Source organism: Saccopteryx bilineata, chromosome 5, assembly GCF_036850765.1.
Source record: "Saccopteryx bilineata isolate mSacBil1 chromosome 5, mSacBil1_pri_phased_curated, whole genome shotgun sequence".
NCBI lineage: Eukaryota > Metazoa > Chordata > Mammalia > Chiroptera > Emballonuridae > Saccopteryx > Saccopteryx bilineata.
This window is the reverse complement of record NC_089494.1, coordinates 17,650,156-17,664,295: the sequence shown is the minus strand read 5'-3', so window position 1 is coordinate 17,664,295 and position 14,140 is coordinate 17,650,156. Positions and strand designations below refer to the sequence as shown.

General features: G+C 52.9%; 1 protein-coding gene across 2 annotated transcripts; it reads left to right on the top strand.

The window, feature by feature from the left end:
- Window positions 1-5,397: 5,397 nt before the first annotated feature.
- On the top strand, window positions 5,398-13,038 carry DNAJB2 (DnaJ heat shock protein family (Hsp40) member B2). 2 transcript variants are annotated; one of them, XM_066280781.1, is made up of 10 exons: window positions 5,398-5,592; window positions 5,868-5,968; window positions 6,553-6,662; window positions 8,068-8,121; window positions 8,291-8,413; window positions 9,377-9,469; window positions 9,669-9,771; window positions 9,946-10,016; window positions 10,840-11,046; window positions 12,114-13,038. In XM_066280781.1, the coding sequence occupies exons 2-10, from the start codon at window positions 5,904-5,906 to the stop codon at window positions 12,122-12,124; spliced, it is 837 nt and encodes a 278-aa protein (XP_066136878.1). In that variant the 5' UTR covers window positions 5,398-5,592; window positions 5,868-5,903; the 3' UTR covers window positions 12,125-13,038. The 2 variants fall into 2 exon arrangements, with proteins under 2 accessions (XP_066136878.1, XP_066136877.1); XM_066280780.1 differs by lacking the exon at window positions 12,114-13,038 and having other exon boundaries at window positions 10,840-11,339.
- Window positions 13,039-14,140: the final 1,102 nt, after the last annotated feature.

Here is a 14,140-nt window from a genome sequence, read left to right as displayed (position 1 = left end):
TCTGAGGTGCCCCCTGATTTAATTTAGAGAAAGGGAGAGAAATACCCTGGCTTCTCCCTTCCTCCCACCCTCCACGTGACTCCCACTGGTTGAACCTAGACAGAAGCTAGTTGGCAAAGAGTAGTAGGAAAAGAGAGCGCAGCCTGTAAGATAGAGAGCAGGGCAGGGAAGATGGGGAATGGGTCTCAGAGAAAACAGGCAAATAAAATATATGCCTGCATCTAGGTCTAGCACTGGAAATGGAGTGACTTCAGCCCTCTCCCCGGAACCCATTGCCTGTCCCTGCCACTCTTGTCCCAATAATTACTTTGTAGTTAATGGAGGATGGAGTGGAAGCAACAGGGTGGTGGGGGAGTTTATAAAAGGAACTGAGCACGCCCAGCATAATAATTTCCTCCTTCTAGTTCGTAATCATTTGTCCAGAGGGAGCCAATATTCTCAACTCCAGTTGGGGGATTTAAGGTCACAGGGGAAGCTCTGTCTTGGGAAGAGAGAGGCCTGCAGTTGTGTGTATATGGTGTACGGTGCTGGTGGGGGTGGTGTGGTAATTTAATTCAGAGAGAATATTTAGAAGCCCATTCTGGCTGAATAGCTTAGCTGTACCCTCAAATCCATTTATTTTTCCACTAAAAGGACTGACTTTCAAATTTCTATTAGACTCATGTCTTTCTCTCAACTGGTTTTAAACTTGGGAAGGGAAAAGGGGTTCTGGGGGTATCCCTTCAAACCCCAAGAAATCACTGTCACTTATTGAGCATCTACTATGTAGTAGGCCCTACTACTACATATCAAAATTATCTTGTTTAATACTGAGATAAGTACAGTTATACCCACTGGATTGGAAGCTTCATATGAACAAGGCTTGTCCTACTCTCAGTACCAGAATGTCACCCAACCTATATGAGATACTCAATACTTGTTTAGTAGACTTGTTAAATGAATGCCTATTTTATAGATGTGGAGACTGAGACTCAGAGAAGTTACATGACTTGCCTGAGGTTACTTGGCTAGTAAAGGGAGGAGTAAGGATTCAAACCCAGGTCAGCTGAGCCAAAGCGTATGCTGCTGCTTTCCCCTTCTTCAGATGCCCTCCCCTCCTGCCCACAGCAGTCCCAGGCACCCCTCCACACCTCCTCTTCAGGGCCTGCCAGGTCCCTAATTCCCAGACAGTGACTCAGGCGCCTCAAAGGCAGGGTGGCGGTGACACTCCCTTTACACTGTCCTTTCCAGTCACTGAGGATAGGACATGTGTTGGGGAGGGTGTAGGGACCCAGTTTCTGGGCTGAACAAGGGCAGAGACATCTTTGGGGCCATGTTTTGGGGCTGTCATTGGCCTCCGAAAAGCCCTTTCCTTAACCCCCAACATCTCATAGGAGGTGAGGTGAGGGCCAGCAGGGAGAGGCCAGCAGGGAGGGCCAAGATGGAGGTGCGTGTTCACCTGCCAAGATGGCTGGGCGTCCAGAGAGGTGGTCAGGCTCCCTTCCCATCCACTGTGCCAGCCAACTCACACCGGGCAGCTGTCATCCCATTTCCTCTCAGATCCCAAAAGGTCTCGCAGCTAAAAGCTCTGCTGGCAGGCACCAGCAGACCTAGGTTGGCCTGGGTGTGGGTGTGGGGAGGTGGCAACTCTGACCTGCATGGGGCAGCTGGCAGTGCCACCCAGCCTGGCTCCTGGGGAGTCCCTCAATGCAAGGAAATGCTTTCATCCCTGACGCTTGTAAAGCCAGGTTACAATTATCTTCTGCAGGCAAGCACAAGAGACTGAGTCCCAGCCTCGTATCCCTCCAGAGCCCTTATTCTTTCACCTCTGATGTGTCCGGAACATCCTGCCTCCAAAGTGGCGTTCTCACCATTCCTTCCTTCCGGAATGCTGCCCGCCCCCTGCTTGTCTCAATGTTGCCATTCCTTCCAGCTTAGGTCACGGTCACCTAGAACCCATCCAACCCTTGGAGCTCTGCCTCCTCTAGATTTTCTCAGCCCCTATGCATATTCTACTGTGTGTACACACATATAGAAACACTTTGTTCTATACCTGTTTTTTTTACTTCATAATAAATCTAGAAAATGATCTATAGCAGAACATGTAAATATACCATGTTTTTTTTCTGCTGGCAAAATTGGTATTGCACAGTATTCCATTCCATTCCATCACTTATTTAACCAGTGTCTATTAATGGGTATTTAGGTCATTTCCCATTCTTTGCTGTAACCCTTGTGCAGACTTCTTTGCACGTATGTACAACCATCAGTTATTAGAATTGCAATTGCTGGTCAAAGGCTATGCACTTTGAATTTTGATATACCCCACATTACTCTCTTTAGAAGTTATACCAAATTCCCCTCCCTCTACCAGTGTCTGAGAATGCCTGGCCTACAGCCCTGCCCGTACAATATATTATACTTCTTGATCTTGGTCAATCATCTGATAAGTAAAACATTATTTTTCCACAGCTTTCCTTTATAATTCTCTTGTTATGAATGAGATCAAGCATCTTTCCAACTGTTTAAAAGTCAGTACTTGTTCTTCTGTGAACTGTTCTGTCTGTGTCCATTGCCCATTTTAAGGATGGCAGTTTGTCTTTTCTTATTAATTTGTTGGAATTTTTTTGAACAAAGGAAATTAACCCCATTTGCTGGATGTGTTTTAGGTAATCTCCCTCAGCTTTCATTTGTCTATGTCCCAACTAGGGTTTCATCTTCTTGAGTACAAGATGGGAACTTAAACCTCTTTGTATTCCTATTCTTAATATAATAGCATACATGGTAGGTACTAGACAAATGTCTGTGGAGATAAGAGAAGTAAAAAGAGAGATTTGGAAGATTTTAGAGTGGTCTAACCTAACCTATTCCTTCCTTTTATACCAGATCAGTCAGGACTCTTGTTTTTTTTTGTTTTTTGGGGTTTTTTTCTTTTCTTTTCTTTTATTTATTTATTTAGTTATTTTTTTACAGAGACAGAGAGAGTGAGTCAGAGAGAGGGATAGACAGACAGGAAAGGAGAGATGAGAAGCATTAATCATCAGTTTTGTATTGCGACACCTTAGTTGTTCATTGATTGCTTTCTCATATGTGCCTTGACCATGGGCCTTCAGCAGACCGAGTAAACCTTTGCTCAAGCCAGCGACCTTGGGTCAAAGCTGGTGAGCTTTGGTCAAACCAGATGAGCCTGTGCTCAAGCTGGTGACCTCGGGTCTCGAACCTGGGTCCTCCGCATCCCAGACCGACGCTCCATCCACTGCGCCACCGCCTGGTCAGGCAGGACTCTTGTTGTAAACAGCAGAAACTAACTCTGACAAGTTAAAAAAAGATACATACACACACAGAGACTTGGAGAGATGTTGGGTAGTACACACAGAATCAATATGAGGGCCACCAAACAAGCCTCTGCAAACAGGTAGGCACCAAGGGAACCTGGGCAGCTAGCACTATTGTCAAGGTCAGGGCACAGGACAGCCTGCCTAAAACACCCCTGTCCCTTCTACCCATGGCAGTGAGGCCTCTTCGACCCACGCACTGAGGCTGACATTTTCTCCTCCAGACACTAGAGGCCGCTGCCGGCTTCGCTGCCACCAAAACTGCAGAAATAAATTCTCAACTGCCCCAGCTTCTCTGTGACTTGATCCACATTCAGTGTCCCAGTGGGAGCTTCCCACTGGCAGAGCTATGTCTTTTGCCTGCACCCTTGGAGCCGAGAAGTCTAGATAGCAAGTGTCCGGGCTTTGTGGCAGGTGGTGACCGGCCTGCCTGCCAACAAGCCTTACGCAATGGGAATTCCCCAAATGTAGGCAGGGGGCTCAGACTGTGGGCAGTCAGGACAGCTGGACAGAAGACCCCACTCTTTTTTCTCATATCTGGCTCAAGCCCTTCTCTATGGTGAAGCATTTCTGGGTCACCCAGCCTAAAACACTCTTCTGGACTCACATAACCATTACTGCTTGGGCCATTAATGATGCCAGAGAAGATTTGTCACAATACCTACTATGTAACGCACCTCATCTGACTTTCAAACAGCCTTAGATGTTACCTGTATTTAGGGAGGAAAATCCTCAGAGGTTTCCCCAAGTCACACCAGTGCCAGGTTGCAAACCCGGGTCTGTATATTTCCAAAATTTTGGGGTTTCCCAGTGGGTTATATTAACGGACTGGTATCTTACCAAGTTGGAGCTCTGAGAAGGCAAGGATTGGGCCACATTCTTCTTTTTATATTCCTGCAACATCTGCTGTGTAGAAGATGCTCAGTTAATGCTTGGTAGATTGGCCTGGACAGATATCAAGCAGGAATCAATTCTGGAAAGTTCTCTAAATCTCCCATGAGGCCTGCCTAAACCCAGGAATCATTTTGAGGTAGAAGTCTACTCAGGATCACTTTGGGAAGAAAAACTTTAAAACCAGGTAATTTCTTTTCCTTTTTTTTTCTTTTACCCTTTTACCCCACTTTCCCAAATGTGTTAAAACTGTCAAAAGAGCCTGACCAGGCGGTGGCACAGTGGATAGAGCATCAGACTGGGATGCCGAGGACCCGGGTTTGAGACCCTGAGGTCGCCAGCTTGAGCGCGGGCTCATCTGGTTTGAGCAAAACCTCACCAGCTTGGACCTAAGGTTGCTGGCTCAAGCAAGGGGTTACTCAGGCTGCTGAAGGCCCGCCATCAAGGCACATATGAGAAAGCAATCAATGAACAACTAAGGTGTTGCAATGCACAACAAAAAACTAACAATTGATGCTTCTCATCTCTCCGTTCCTGTCTGTCTGTCCCTGTCTATCCCTCTCTCTGACTCTCTCTCTGTCTCTGTAAAAAACAACAACAACAAAAAAAAACAGTCAAAAGAGGTCCGCACCTGTGCATTATTTAATCATCAAATTGGTTATTTTTAACCCCCCCACCACCCTAATACTCTAGTGGAAAAAGAGAATACTCTCAGCCATTTGTTTACATTTTAGTAGGAAAAGTGAATGTCAATCAAATAAACAAGAAATGCTAATTTATAACTCTAACACGTGTGATGAACGATGCCACAAAATGCTGAGGGGCAGCTCTGACCTACTCCGGTAAATCGGTGCGGCCTCTTTTGAGGACCTGGGACTAGAGCTGGAATCTTTAGAAGGGAGAGGATTTAGGCCCAAAGGGGAGTCTGGGAGTCCTTAAGGTGGTGACCTCCTCCGGGATGAGTAGCTATCGATCATCCTGCCTGTTTATAGAAAAGCTCCAGAGGGACCGGGGGCCAGGTGGCTTGTTGGTTGGCAAGTGCGTCATGCCTGGATGGAGCTGGCCGCTGTCTTCCAGGTCCCCAGCTGGAGATGACGTCGTTCTGGTGCAGGCCCGAAATAGCCGGCTCCGCCCCCATGTCCCGGCAGTCCCTGCAGCAGCACTCCCCCCACCCCTCCCTCCGCCCCCGCCCCCTCCCCGGGTGACAGGCCAAGCCTGCCTCCTCGGAGTCTCTAGTAGTTTCTGTGCAGCTGACGCCTGCTGCGCGCACAGCTGGGCCGGGCGCGTCCTACGCAGCAGCCGCGAGCTGGGCAGCGGGTGCCAGACGATTCCCGGCGGGGTGCAGGGGCGGGGAGCCGCGGGAGCCCCAGGACTCCGGGCGGAGGAGGTGCGGTCGGGATGCGCCGTCAGGCTGGGGGCCCTGGGCCGGGCTGCGGAGGTGGGGGGCTGCGATAGCGCTGCCGGGACTGGGGACCGAGATAGGCAGGGGCACCGGCCTGCGAGGGCCGATAAGGCTGGCCCGGCGAGCCTAGTCATCCTCCGCAAGTAGAGTCCGGTGGGCTCCGCTTCCCCGTGGGAGCGCCTCCTGCCAGCCTGGGGGGCTCTTAGCCCGAAGGAGGCGCCCTTGGGTCTTCCGGCCCGACTCGTCCTTCTCTCCCGCAGCCCCACGGAGGCCCGCCTGCCAGCTGACGAGTTGCCATGGCATCCTACTACGAGATTCTAGACGTACCGCGGAGTGCGTCCGCTGATGATATCAAGAAGGCGTAAGTGCCTCCGCTGCCTACCGCACAGCCTCTCAAACCCCCAGCCCCCACCACCAGCACCACAGGGCCCTTCAGTGGCAGAGCCCAGGGAACCAGGTCCTTGACACCTGTGGGGAGCAAGGAAACCGTTGGATGAGTAGGAGAAAGTCCATGTCTGTGAAGTTCTGCTGGGATCTGCATTGTGGGTTCTTCTTTAGTAAACCCTCTCTTCTCCTTCCTTCTCCTATCCGGACCCCTAGAAGAGGGCTTTCTCAAGGTGCAGGGCAAAGATGCCCAGACAATTTTATCAGGAGGGACCTTTGCCCCTCTACCCTGCATGCCCTCTACCCCGCGCTTTGCAGCCGCAGCCCCACTGAGCTCCCGGGAGGAGTTAGGGCCAGGGCCTTCCAACTCTCACATTATAATCTGTACAGTATTCCTAGCGCTGACTACAGAGGGGAGATAGCACTGTCACCTCGGCAGCGTCAGCCCACCGGCTGGGGTGGACCAGGCTGAGCGGTGAAAGGACATTGGTTGGCTAATGGGAAAATAGAAAGTGCCTGCATGTGTCCGTTGACCCTCTCCTCTGAACCCACTTCCTACAGGTATCGGCGGAAGGCTCTGCAGTGGCACCCAGACAAGAACCCGGATAATAAAGAATTTGCTGAGAGGAAGTTCAAGGAGGTGGCCGAGGCATACGAAGTGCTGTCGGACAGTAAGGCCAGGGGCAGGGCAGGGCAGGGCAGCGCCCATCACCCTCACTCCACTGCCCATTGCATTCCTTCCCAGAGCCATGGCTTTCCCAAGCTGGCATTTCAGTGCCCCCCTCCCACACGGACTCTGGGACTTCTTTCCTTTTTTCCTTCCTACCATGTGCAAAGCACCTTTTCATTCTTCCCCTAGTTCCCTGGGCTCACTGTCTGCCCCCCAGGATCGGGTAGTTGCAGCATGGGTCCTGTCAAAGCAAGTCACCAATGTGTGTGGACCCTCCTCTGTGCCAGGTGTTGGTGGGTATAGTCACCCTGAATGCTCACAGCCATCCTGCGGCACAGGCTTTATCACCCCCATTTTAGTGGCAAGGAAACTGAGGCTCAGAGAGGTGAAGTAATGATCAAGGTTATATGAATGACATTTTCATTCATTCAAAAAAATATTCATCGAATGTTTATGGTGGTGGGCCCTTTTTGGGTGTAGGGGAACAATGGAGGACAAGCAGGCACAGTCCTCATCCTGGTAGGGTTATCACATTCCACTCAGGGACGATTGACATTAACCAAATAAATAAACAGACAAAAACATTCCAACAGAAAGCAGCAGGGGGATGTGACAGGCAGTAACAGGCAGCAATTTTTGTTGCAGTGGTCTCAGGAGGGCTCTCTGAGAAAGTGACATTTAGACTAAACCCTGATCAATACCACAGTAATAATTAGCTAACATTTATGGAACATTTACTATGTATCAGGCACTGTGCTAAGCCCTTTACATGGATTATCTAATTTAATCCTGCGACAAGCCTCGGAGGTAGGTGCTGTTACCATGTTCTGTTGTACAGATGAGAGGAGCCACTGTGTGAAGGGCTGAGCCGTAGCCCCTGTTCCCTCCCTGTGCACCCTGCTGCCCCCAAGTGTCAGTCTCTGGGCAGTCCTCTGAGGGTTTTTTTTTTTTGTATTTTTCTGAAGCTGGAAATGGGGAGAGACAGTCAGACAGACTCCCGCATGCACCCCACCGGGATCCACCCGGCACGCCCACCAGGGGCTACGCTCTGCCCACCAGGGGGCGATGCTCTGCCCCTCCGGGGCGTTGCTCTGCCGAGACCAGAGCCACTCTAGCGCCTGGGGCAGAGGCCAAGGAGCCATCCCCAGCGCCCGGGCCATCTTTGCTCCAATGGAGCCTTGGCTGAGGGAGGGGAAGAGAGAGACAGAGAGGAAGGAGGGGGGGGGTGGAGAAGCAAATGGGTGCTTCTCCTATGTGCCCTGGCTGGGAATCGAACCTGGGTCCCCCGCACGCCAGGCCGACGCTCTACCGCTGAGCCAACCGGCCAAGGCCTCTGAGGGTTTTAACCCAGAAGGGGAGGCCGTCATCCCAGGGGGAGGGAGAAATGATCTGGTCTCTCCTTCCAGAGCATAAGCGAGAGGTCTATGACCGCTATGGCCGGGAAGGGCTGACTGGAGCAGGTAGGTGGAGCAGTGGGGCCCAGGGAGGGAAGTGGGTCAGGGAGGAGAGGGGGCAGGCAGATTCTTGCGATGGGTGCTATTGGGGCTCCTGGCCATGCCTGAGGTGGGGTCCCCTGGCTCGGGCAAGATGTACTCCCTGAGCCTCCTCTTCATCCTGCCTCTCATCCAGGAACGGGCCCAACGCGGGCAGAAGCTGGCACTGGTGGGCCTGGCTTCACCTTCACCTTCCGCAGCCCGGAGGAGGTCTTCCGGGAGTTCTTTGGGAGTGGGGACCCTTTTGCAGAGCTCTTTGGTGAGTGGACTCAGGAGGCGTCTAACTAGCCTGCGTCCCCCTCCAGGCCCGCCCTCCATCAGCTGGGAGGTGCTTAAGGGGGAGGCTGAGAGGAAAGCAGAACTCCACAGACTGAAGGTTTTGTGGGAGTAGGTCCAATGAGGGCAGGGACAGAACCTTACACAGGCCTGAATTCACATGACCCTGTGTGACACGTCAGAGACTTGTCTTATTAAACGATAACAATAACACATTGTTAGGCCTCCACAGTGCCAGCCATGAAAGCAAGCCTCAAAGCCTCGTCTGACAGTAATGATGCCATTATTAACAACAAGATACTGGTTTTTGGAATGATTAATATAAACCCTGTGAGGGAGATAATTTTATTCCCATTTGCAGATGACAAAACTGAGGCACATTCAAAGAATTCACTTGGAGACACAGAGCAGATGGCAGAGCGGGACTCAGAGCCATGTTTGCCTGACATCACACCATCCTAATCTTGTATCAAAGGAGCTGGCTGTCCTCCCTCCCTCTTTCCCTTCCCCCTTTTCCTTCCATCCTTCTTTTTTAAAAAAATTACTGATTGATTTTAGAGAGAGAGGAAGGGAGAGAGAGGGAGAGAAAGAGAAGCATCAATTTGTTATTTCACTTCTTTGTGCATTCATTGGTTGATTCTTGTGTGTGGTCTGACCAGGGATCGAATCCACAACCTTGGTACATAGGATGACACTCTAACCAGCTCAGCTACTTGGCCAGGGTTCCCTTTATTCTTTATTGTGGATGAAATTTACTAGTGAACTTTTTCATATACAATGTTAAAAAGGAATTTAATTTGTAAATAAGTCTAAGCAAAAAAGAAAAAATTCAGGAATGTACCCAGTTTCCCAGTAGCTTATGTTTATAGACATAAGAGCAGAAGTTACACATTTTTTGGAGGAAATCTCTTCACCTGATGATTGTTAATCTGCTTACTTGTTGCAGAAGACTTGGGCCCCTTCTCAGAGCTTCAGAACCGGGGTTCCCGACACTCGGGCCCCTTCTTCACCTTCTCATCTTCTTTTCCTGGGCACTCTGGTAAGTGCTGTCCCTTCCCATTTGCAGATTCTCTGAGTGCTGTGATCCCTTGCCTCAGCTCGTAGCTTTTCTCTCTGGGGCACCTGGAGCCCTTCCTGTGGGGAGAGCCCACAGAGGTCCCTGGCTTATTGTGACTGCTGCCTGCCACGTTCCCTCGTCCCCTTATCTAACAACCTCTCCTCCTCTGTCCCAATGCCAGATTTCTCCTCCTCATCTTTCTCCTTCAGTCCTGGGGCTGGTGCTTTTCGCTCTGTTTCTACATCCACCACCTTTGTCCAAGGACGCCGCATCACAACACGCAGGTGAGGGCTCCCTCTGGGACCACACCGGGTGGACAGGGAGCTACACACAATTAGAAGGTGAGGCCCTTGAGGGCAGGGCCCAGCCCGTCCTGTTCACTATAGCGTCCCAGAACCTGGACGAGCGCCTGCAGGACTCGGGCCTGCCCGCTGAGTGACCTGTGCTGTGTCCCACAGAATCATGGAGAACGGGCAGGAACGGGTGGAAGTGGAGGAGGACGGGCAGCTGAAGTCAGTCACGATCAATGGTGAGGAGCTGCTCGGCCACTCAGTCCCTGGCAGGAAGCCCCAGCCCCAGGTCCCAGCGCTCCCTCCCAGACTGCTCCCGTCTGAACTCCCCTGGGGTAGGGAGGGAGTGGCAACCACAGGCCTGACTGGCAGGATCTCTGGAAATGGTGATCACAGGGAAGCGGGCCAGGACAGTGAACTGACAGGTCTCAGAGGGCCGGCTGATCACCGTCATTAGTGGGGTGCGCTTGCAGAACCCGACTGTTTTTAAAGCACTCACACATACCATGTCCCCTGTATTCCTCAAACAGCCGGGGGAAAGCAGGCCAGTTGTTTGCCCTAGTTTTCATTTGAGAAGGCTGTGCCTTGGCACAGTTAAATGGCCGTAATTCTAAGTACCCCCAGGTCCCAGGTTCCGTCCTACTTAGTAAGGGGGAAATCCAGCCATGCAACTCAGGATACAGGGTTCCTGGAGCTGGACTCTTGCTACAACACCTCACTGTACAGGGTGGTCACCTTGGCCTCCTGTTCATGCCTGCCCACCCTGGGAGCACTATGCTGTCTTATATAATCATTGGAACAATTTGACAGTGTAGACATTCTCATCATTCCCATTTTATAGATGAGCATAGGGAGGCTCGGGGAGGTTGAATAATTTGCCCAAGGAGAGAGTTCAGAGGCTGCTGGAGCTAAATACCTGCCCACGCTGGTGACCACAACACGAGGTGTTAAAATGCACGAACGCCAGTTCGGAAAGAGGCGCTGGAGTGGTCAGCATGGTTGCTGCATGGGGATTCCCCTGGCCTGGGCCAGAGCTTCTCATGGTGGGCGTGACTCCTGTAGGTATCCCAGACGACCTGGCCCTGGGCTTGGAGCTGAGCCGTCGCGAGCAGCAGCAGTCTGTCACCTCCAGATCTGGGGGCCCGCAGGTGCGGCAGACCCCTGCCTCACGTCCATCCGACAGCGACCTCTCTGAGGACGATGAGGACCTGCAGCTCGCCATGGCCTACAGCCTCTCGGAGATGGAGGCGGCTGGGAAGAAACCGGCAGGTGGGCGGGAGGCGCAGCGAAGACGGAGGGGGCAGCACAAGGCCCAGAACCAAGATCCCAGCATGGGGGGGACTCGTGACAGTACCAGGGGCGACGCGGCCAAGTCCAGCCCACCCCCGGAGGAGAAGGCCTCTCGGTGCCTCATCCTCTGATCGCCAGGCTCCACCCACCCCCCATTCTGGGCGCCCTGGGGTCCCGCTGTCAGAACAGAGGGGGGTGTGGCCCCTCCAGCTCCGTGCTCCCCTGCAAGTGTCCCTCCAGGTCCCCTGCCTCCATTGTGGACTTGGGCTTCGCTCTGCTGAGCTGATAGGTCCCTGGTACAGCCCAGGGTGGGGACCTCAGGGCTGTGAGAGGGCCTGGAGAGCCCAGATGCACTTCTTATACATGATGGGGGGTTTCTACGGGGCGTTAGTGGTTTGGGGCAGGCCTTTTATGCCCAGATCTTCTTGCTGATTCTGTCAAGGAAGGAGGACTTGGCCTGGGGTTCTCTGAGCCCAAGTCGGCTCTCCTTGTCCAGCCGCGGACACTTCCCCACTGGTTTCTGTGCAGTGTTGAGCTCTGACTGTCTCCGTTGCTTCCCTTCTGGTGCCGCTTCTTCCTCACACTCTCCTCTCTGCAATTCCCCGTGGGCCGCATCGCTTGCTTTCACTGCCGTCTGGCTAGGACTCCCTCCTTCCTTCCCCGAGAAGGCCTCAGTGTGGCGAGGAAGATGCTGTGGCATGTAGGGCCATCAGGTCTTCCGGGGAGGCTAGCTGGGTGGGGCGGGAGCCTCTCGGCCATCCAGATTCGGAACCGGAGCCCACTCCTCCTCCCTCTTGCTGCCTCAGCCTGCCCCAGGCCTCGGGACTAGGCAGAGGTGAGGCCGGCTAACCCTGGAGAGGTGGGATAGGGCCAGGGTGCCCCAGGAGGGAGGCCCAGCAGGGGACTGTGCCCCATCCCACTTCACCATGCATCAGGGCTCAGGGAGAGGCCACAGGGCTAGCCCAGGTCTGCATGTTGAGCGGCACCATCCTCCACGGCTTGCTGCTGACCCTCTCTCCTGTCGCCCATCCCCGCTCTCTCCCCAGATGTATTCTGAGCTGGATGTCCGGGATCCACAGTCGATGCACAGTTCCGACAGGACAGCGCCCTCCCCTGTGCCCGGGGAGGGGAGCCTCCATTCCTCTCCCTCACCTGTGCTGAGCATAGAGCTGGGCCTGGCTGGTGGGTGGGGGCCGGGTGGGAAGCATCGGTAGTCTTAGCTGTAAACTCTTCACTGGGTGTTTGGTGCTGTCTCTTGGGAACTCCTAGCCCCAGAATGCAACACACCCTGCCTCATTTCTGATAGATCATGCTTGGGTCAAGTGGTGTGTGGTTATGGAGCTGTGCATCTTGGTACATGTAGTTCCTGCCAGGTCAGCCTGTCACTTGTGAGATGTGGAAGATTTTATTATTTGATTTGTCACTGGCAGGGGTGGTGAGAATGTGGATGAAGGGGTAATGGCCCGAAGTTTTATTCCCCTGACACCTCTTGCTAGCACTGAGGTTAGAGTACAAATCTAACGCAAAGCCCTGTGGCATCTGGGAGAGGCTCTTGTCCTGTGGGCAGTACTGAGGTCTGAGGAACAAGCTGGGGCAGGATCATTAAAGCTGCTGGGTGTGGACCGGCAGAGAGCTGGAAGTGAAGGGCCCTCTGGGGTGTGTGTGTGTGTGTGTGTGTGTGAGAGAGAGAGAGAGAGAGAGAGAGAGATGGGCATGCAGTGGGTACCCCAGGCATGTTGCTGCTTGTGTGGCTTCTGTGGTCTCTGCTGCCCATTCTTTCTCCGACACCACAGCTGAGCTGCCTGCCTCTCCTCCTCTCTGCCTGGGGCGCCCAGTGGCCGGGGAGGGGAGTGGTAGAGCCAGGGTGTTGCCAGGCCCTGTGACACTGTGTCTCAAAGACCTATCAAAACCAGCTGGGCTGAGCTCAGCCCCGAGGGAAACACTGGAAGTCAATAAAACGGAGTTTCGAGAGCTTGGTGGTAAGCTGTTCCTGTGTGCTTCCTTTTCCGGGGGACCCTGGGGACATACAGGACCAGTGTGTGACCCACTTTCCCTTATTGCCAAGATATCTAGAGCAGGGGTCCCCAAACTATGGCCCCCAGGCCACATATGGCCCCCGCCGCACTTCCAGAAGGGGCATCTTTTTCATTGGTCAGTGAGAGGAGCACTGTATGTGGCAGCATCACTCACGTACAGTACTACTTCCAGTGACGAAGGACACACGCATCACGGCTCCGGAAGCGCATTATATCACTTGTTACGGCTAGCAGTGACAAATATGGAACTGGACATTGACCATCTCATTAGCCAAAAGCAGGCCCATAGTTCCCATTGAAATACTGGTCAGTTTGTTGATTTAAATTTACTTGTTCTTTATTTTAAATATGTATTTGTTCCCGTTTTATTTTTTTACTTTAAAATAAGATATGTGCAGTGTGCATAGGGATTTGTTCATAGTTTTTTTTTGTTTGTTTGATTTTTGCATTTTTCTGAAGCTGGAAACAGGGAGAGACAGACAGACTCCTGCATGCGCCCGACCGGGATCCACCCGGCACGTCCACCAGGGGGCGACGCTCTGCCAACCAGGGGGCGATGCTCTGCCCCTCCGGGGCGTTGCTCTGCCGCGACCAGAGCCACTCTAGCGCCTGGGGCAGAGGCCAAGGAGCCATCCCCAGCGCCCGGGCCATCTTTGCTCCAATGGAGCCTTGGCTGCGGGAGGGGAAGAGAGAGACAGAGAGGAAGGAGGGGGAGGGTGGGGAAGCAAATGGGCGCTTCTCCTATGTGCCCTGGCCGGGAATCGAACCCGGGTCCCCCGCATGCCAGGCCGACGCTCTACCACTGAGCCAACCGGCCAGGGCCCATAGTTTTTTTTATAGTCCGGCCCTCCAATGGTCTGAGGGACAGGAACTGGCCCCGTGTAAAAAATTTGGGGACCCCTGATCTAGAGGTTGCAAGCCTTCTCAGCCTGCGGCGATGTCCCCTCTCTGATCAGGCTGCCACCACAAGTGTGTTGTGGAACCCGAGAAATGCTCGCATTTCTGCCCTCACCTCCCGGGACCCCATGAACGGCTTT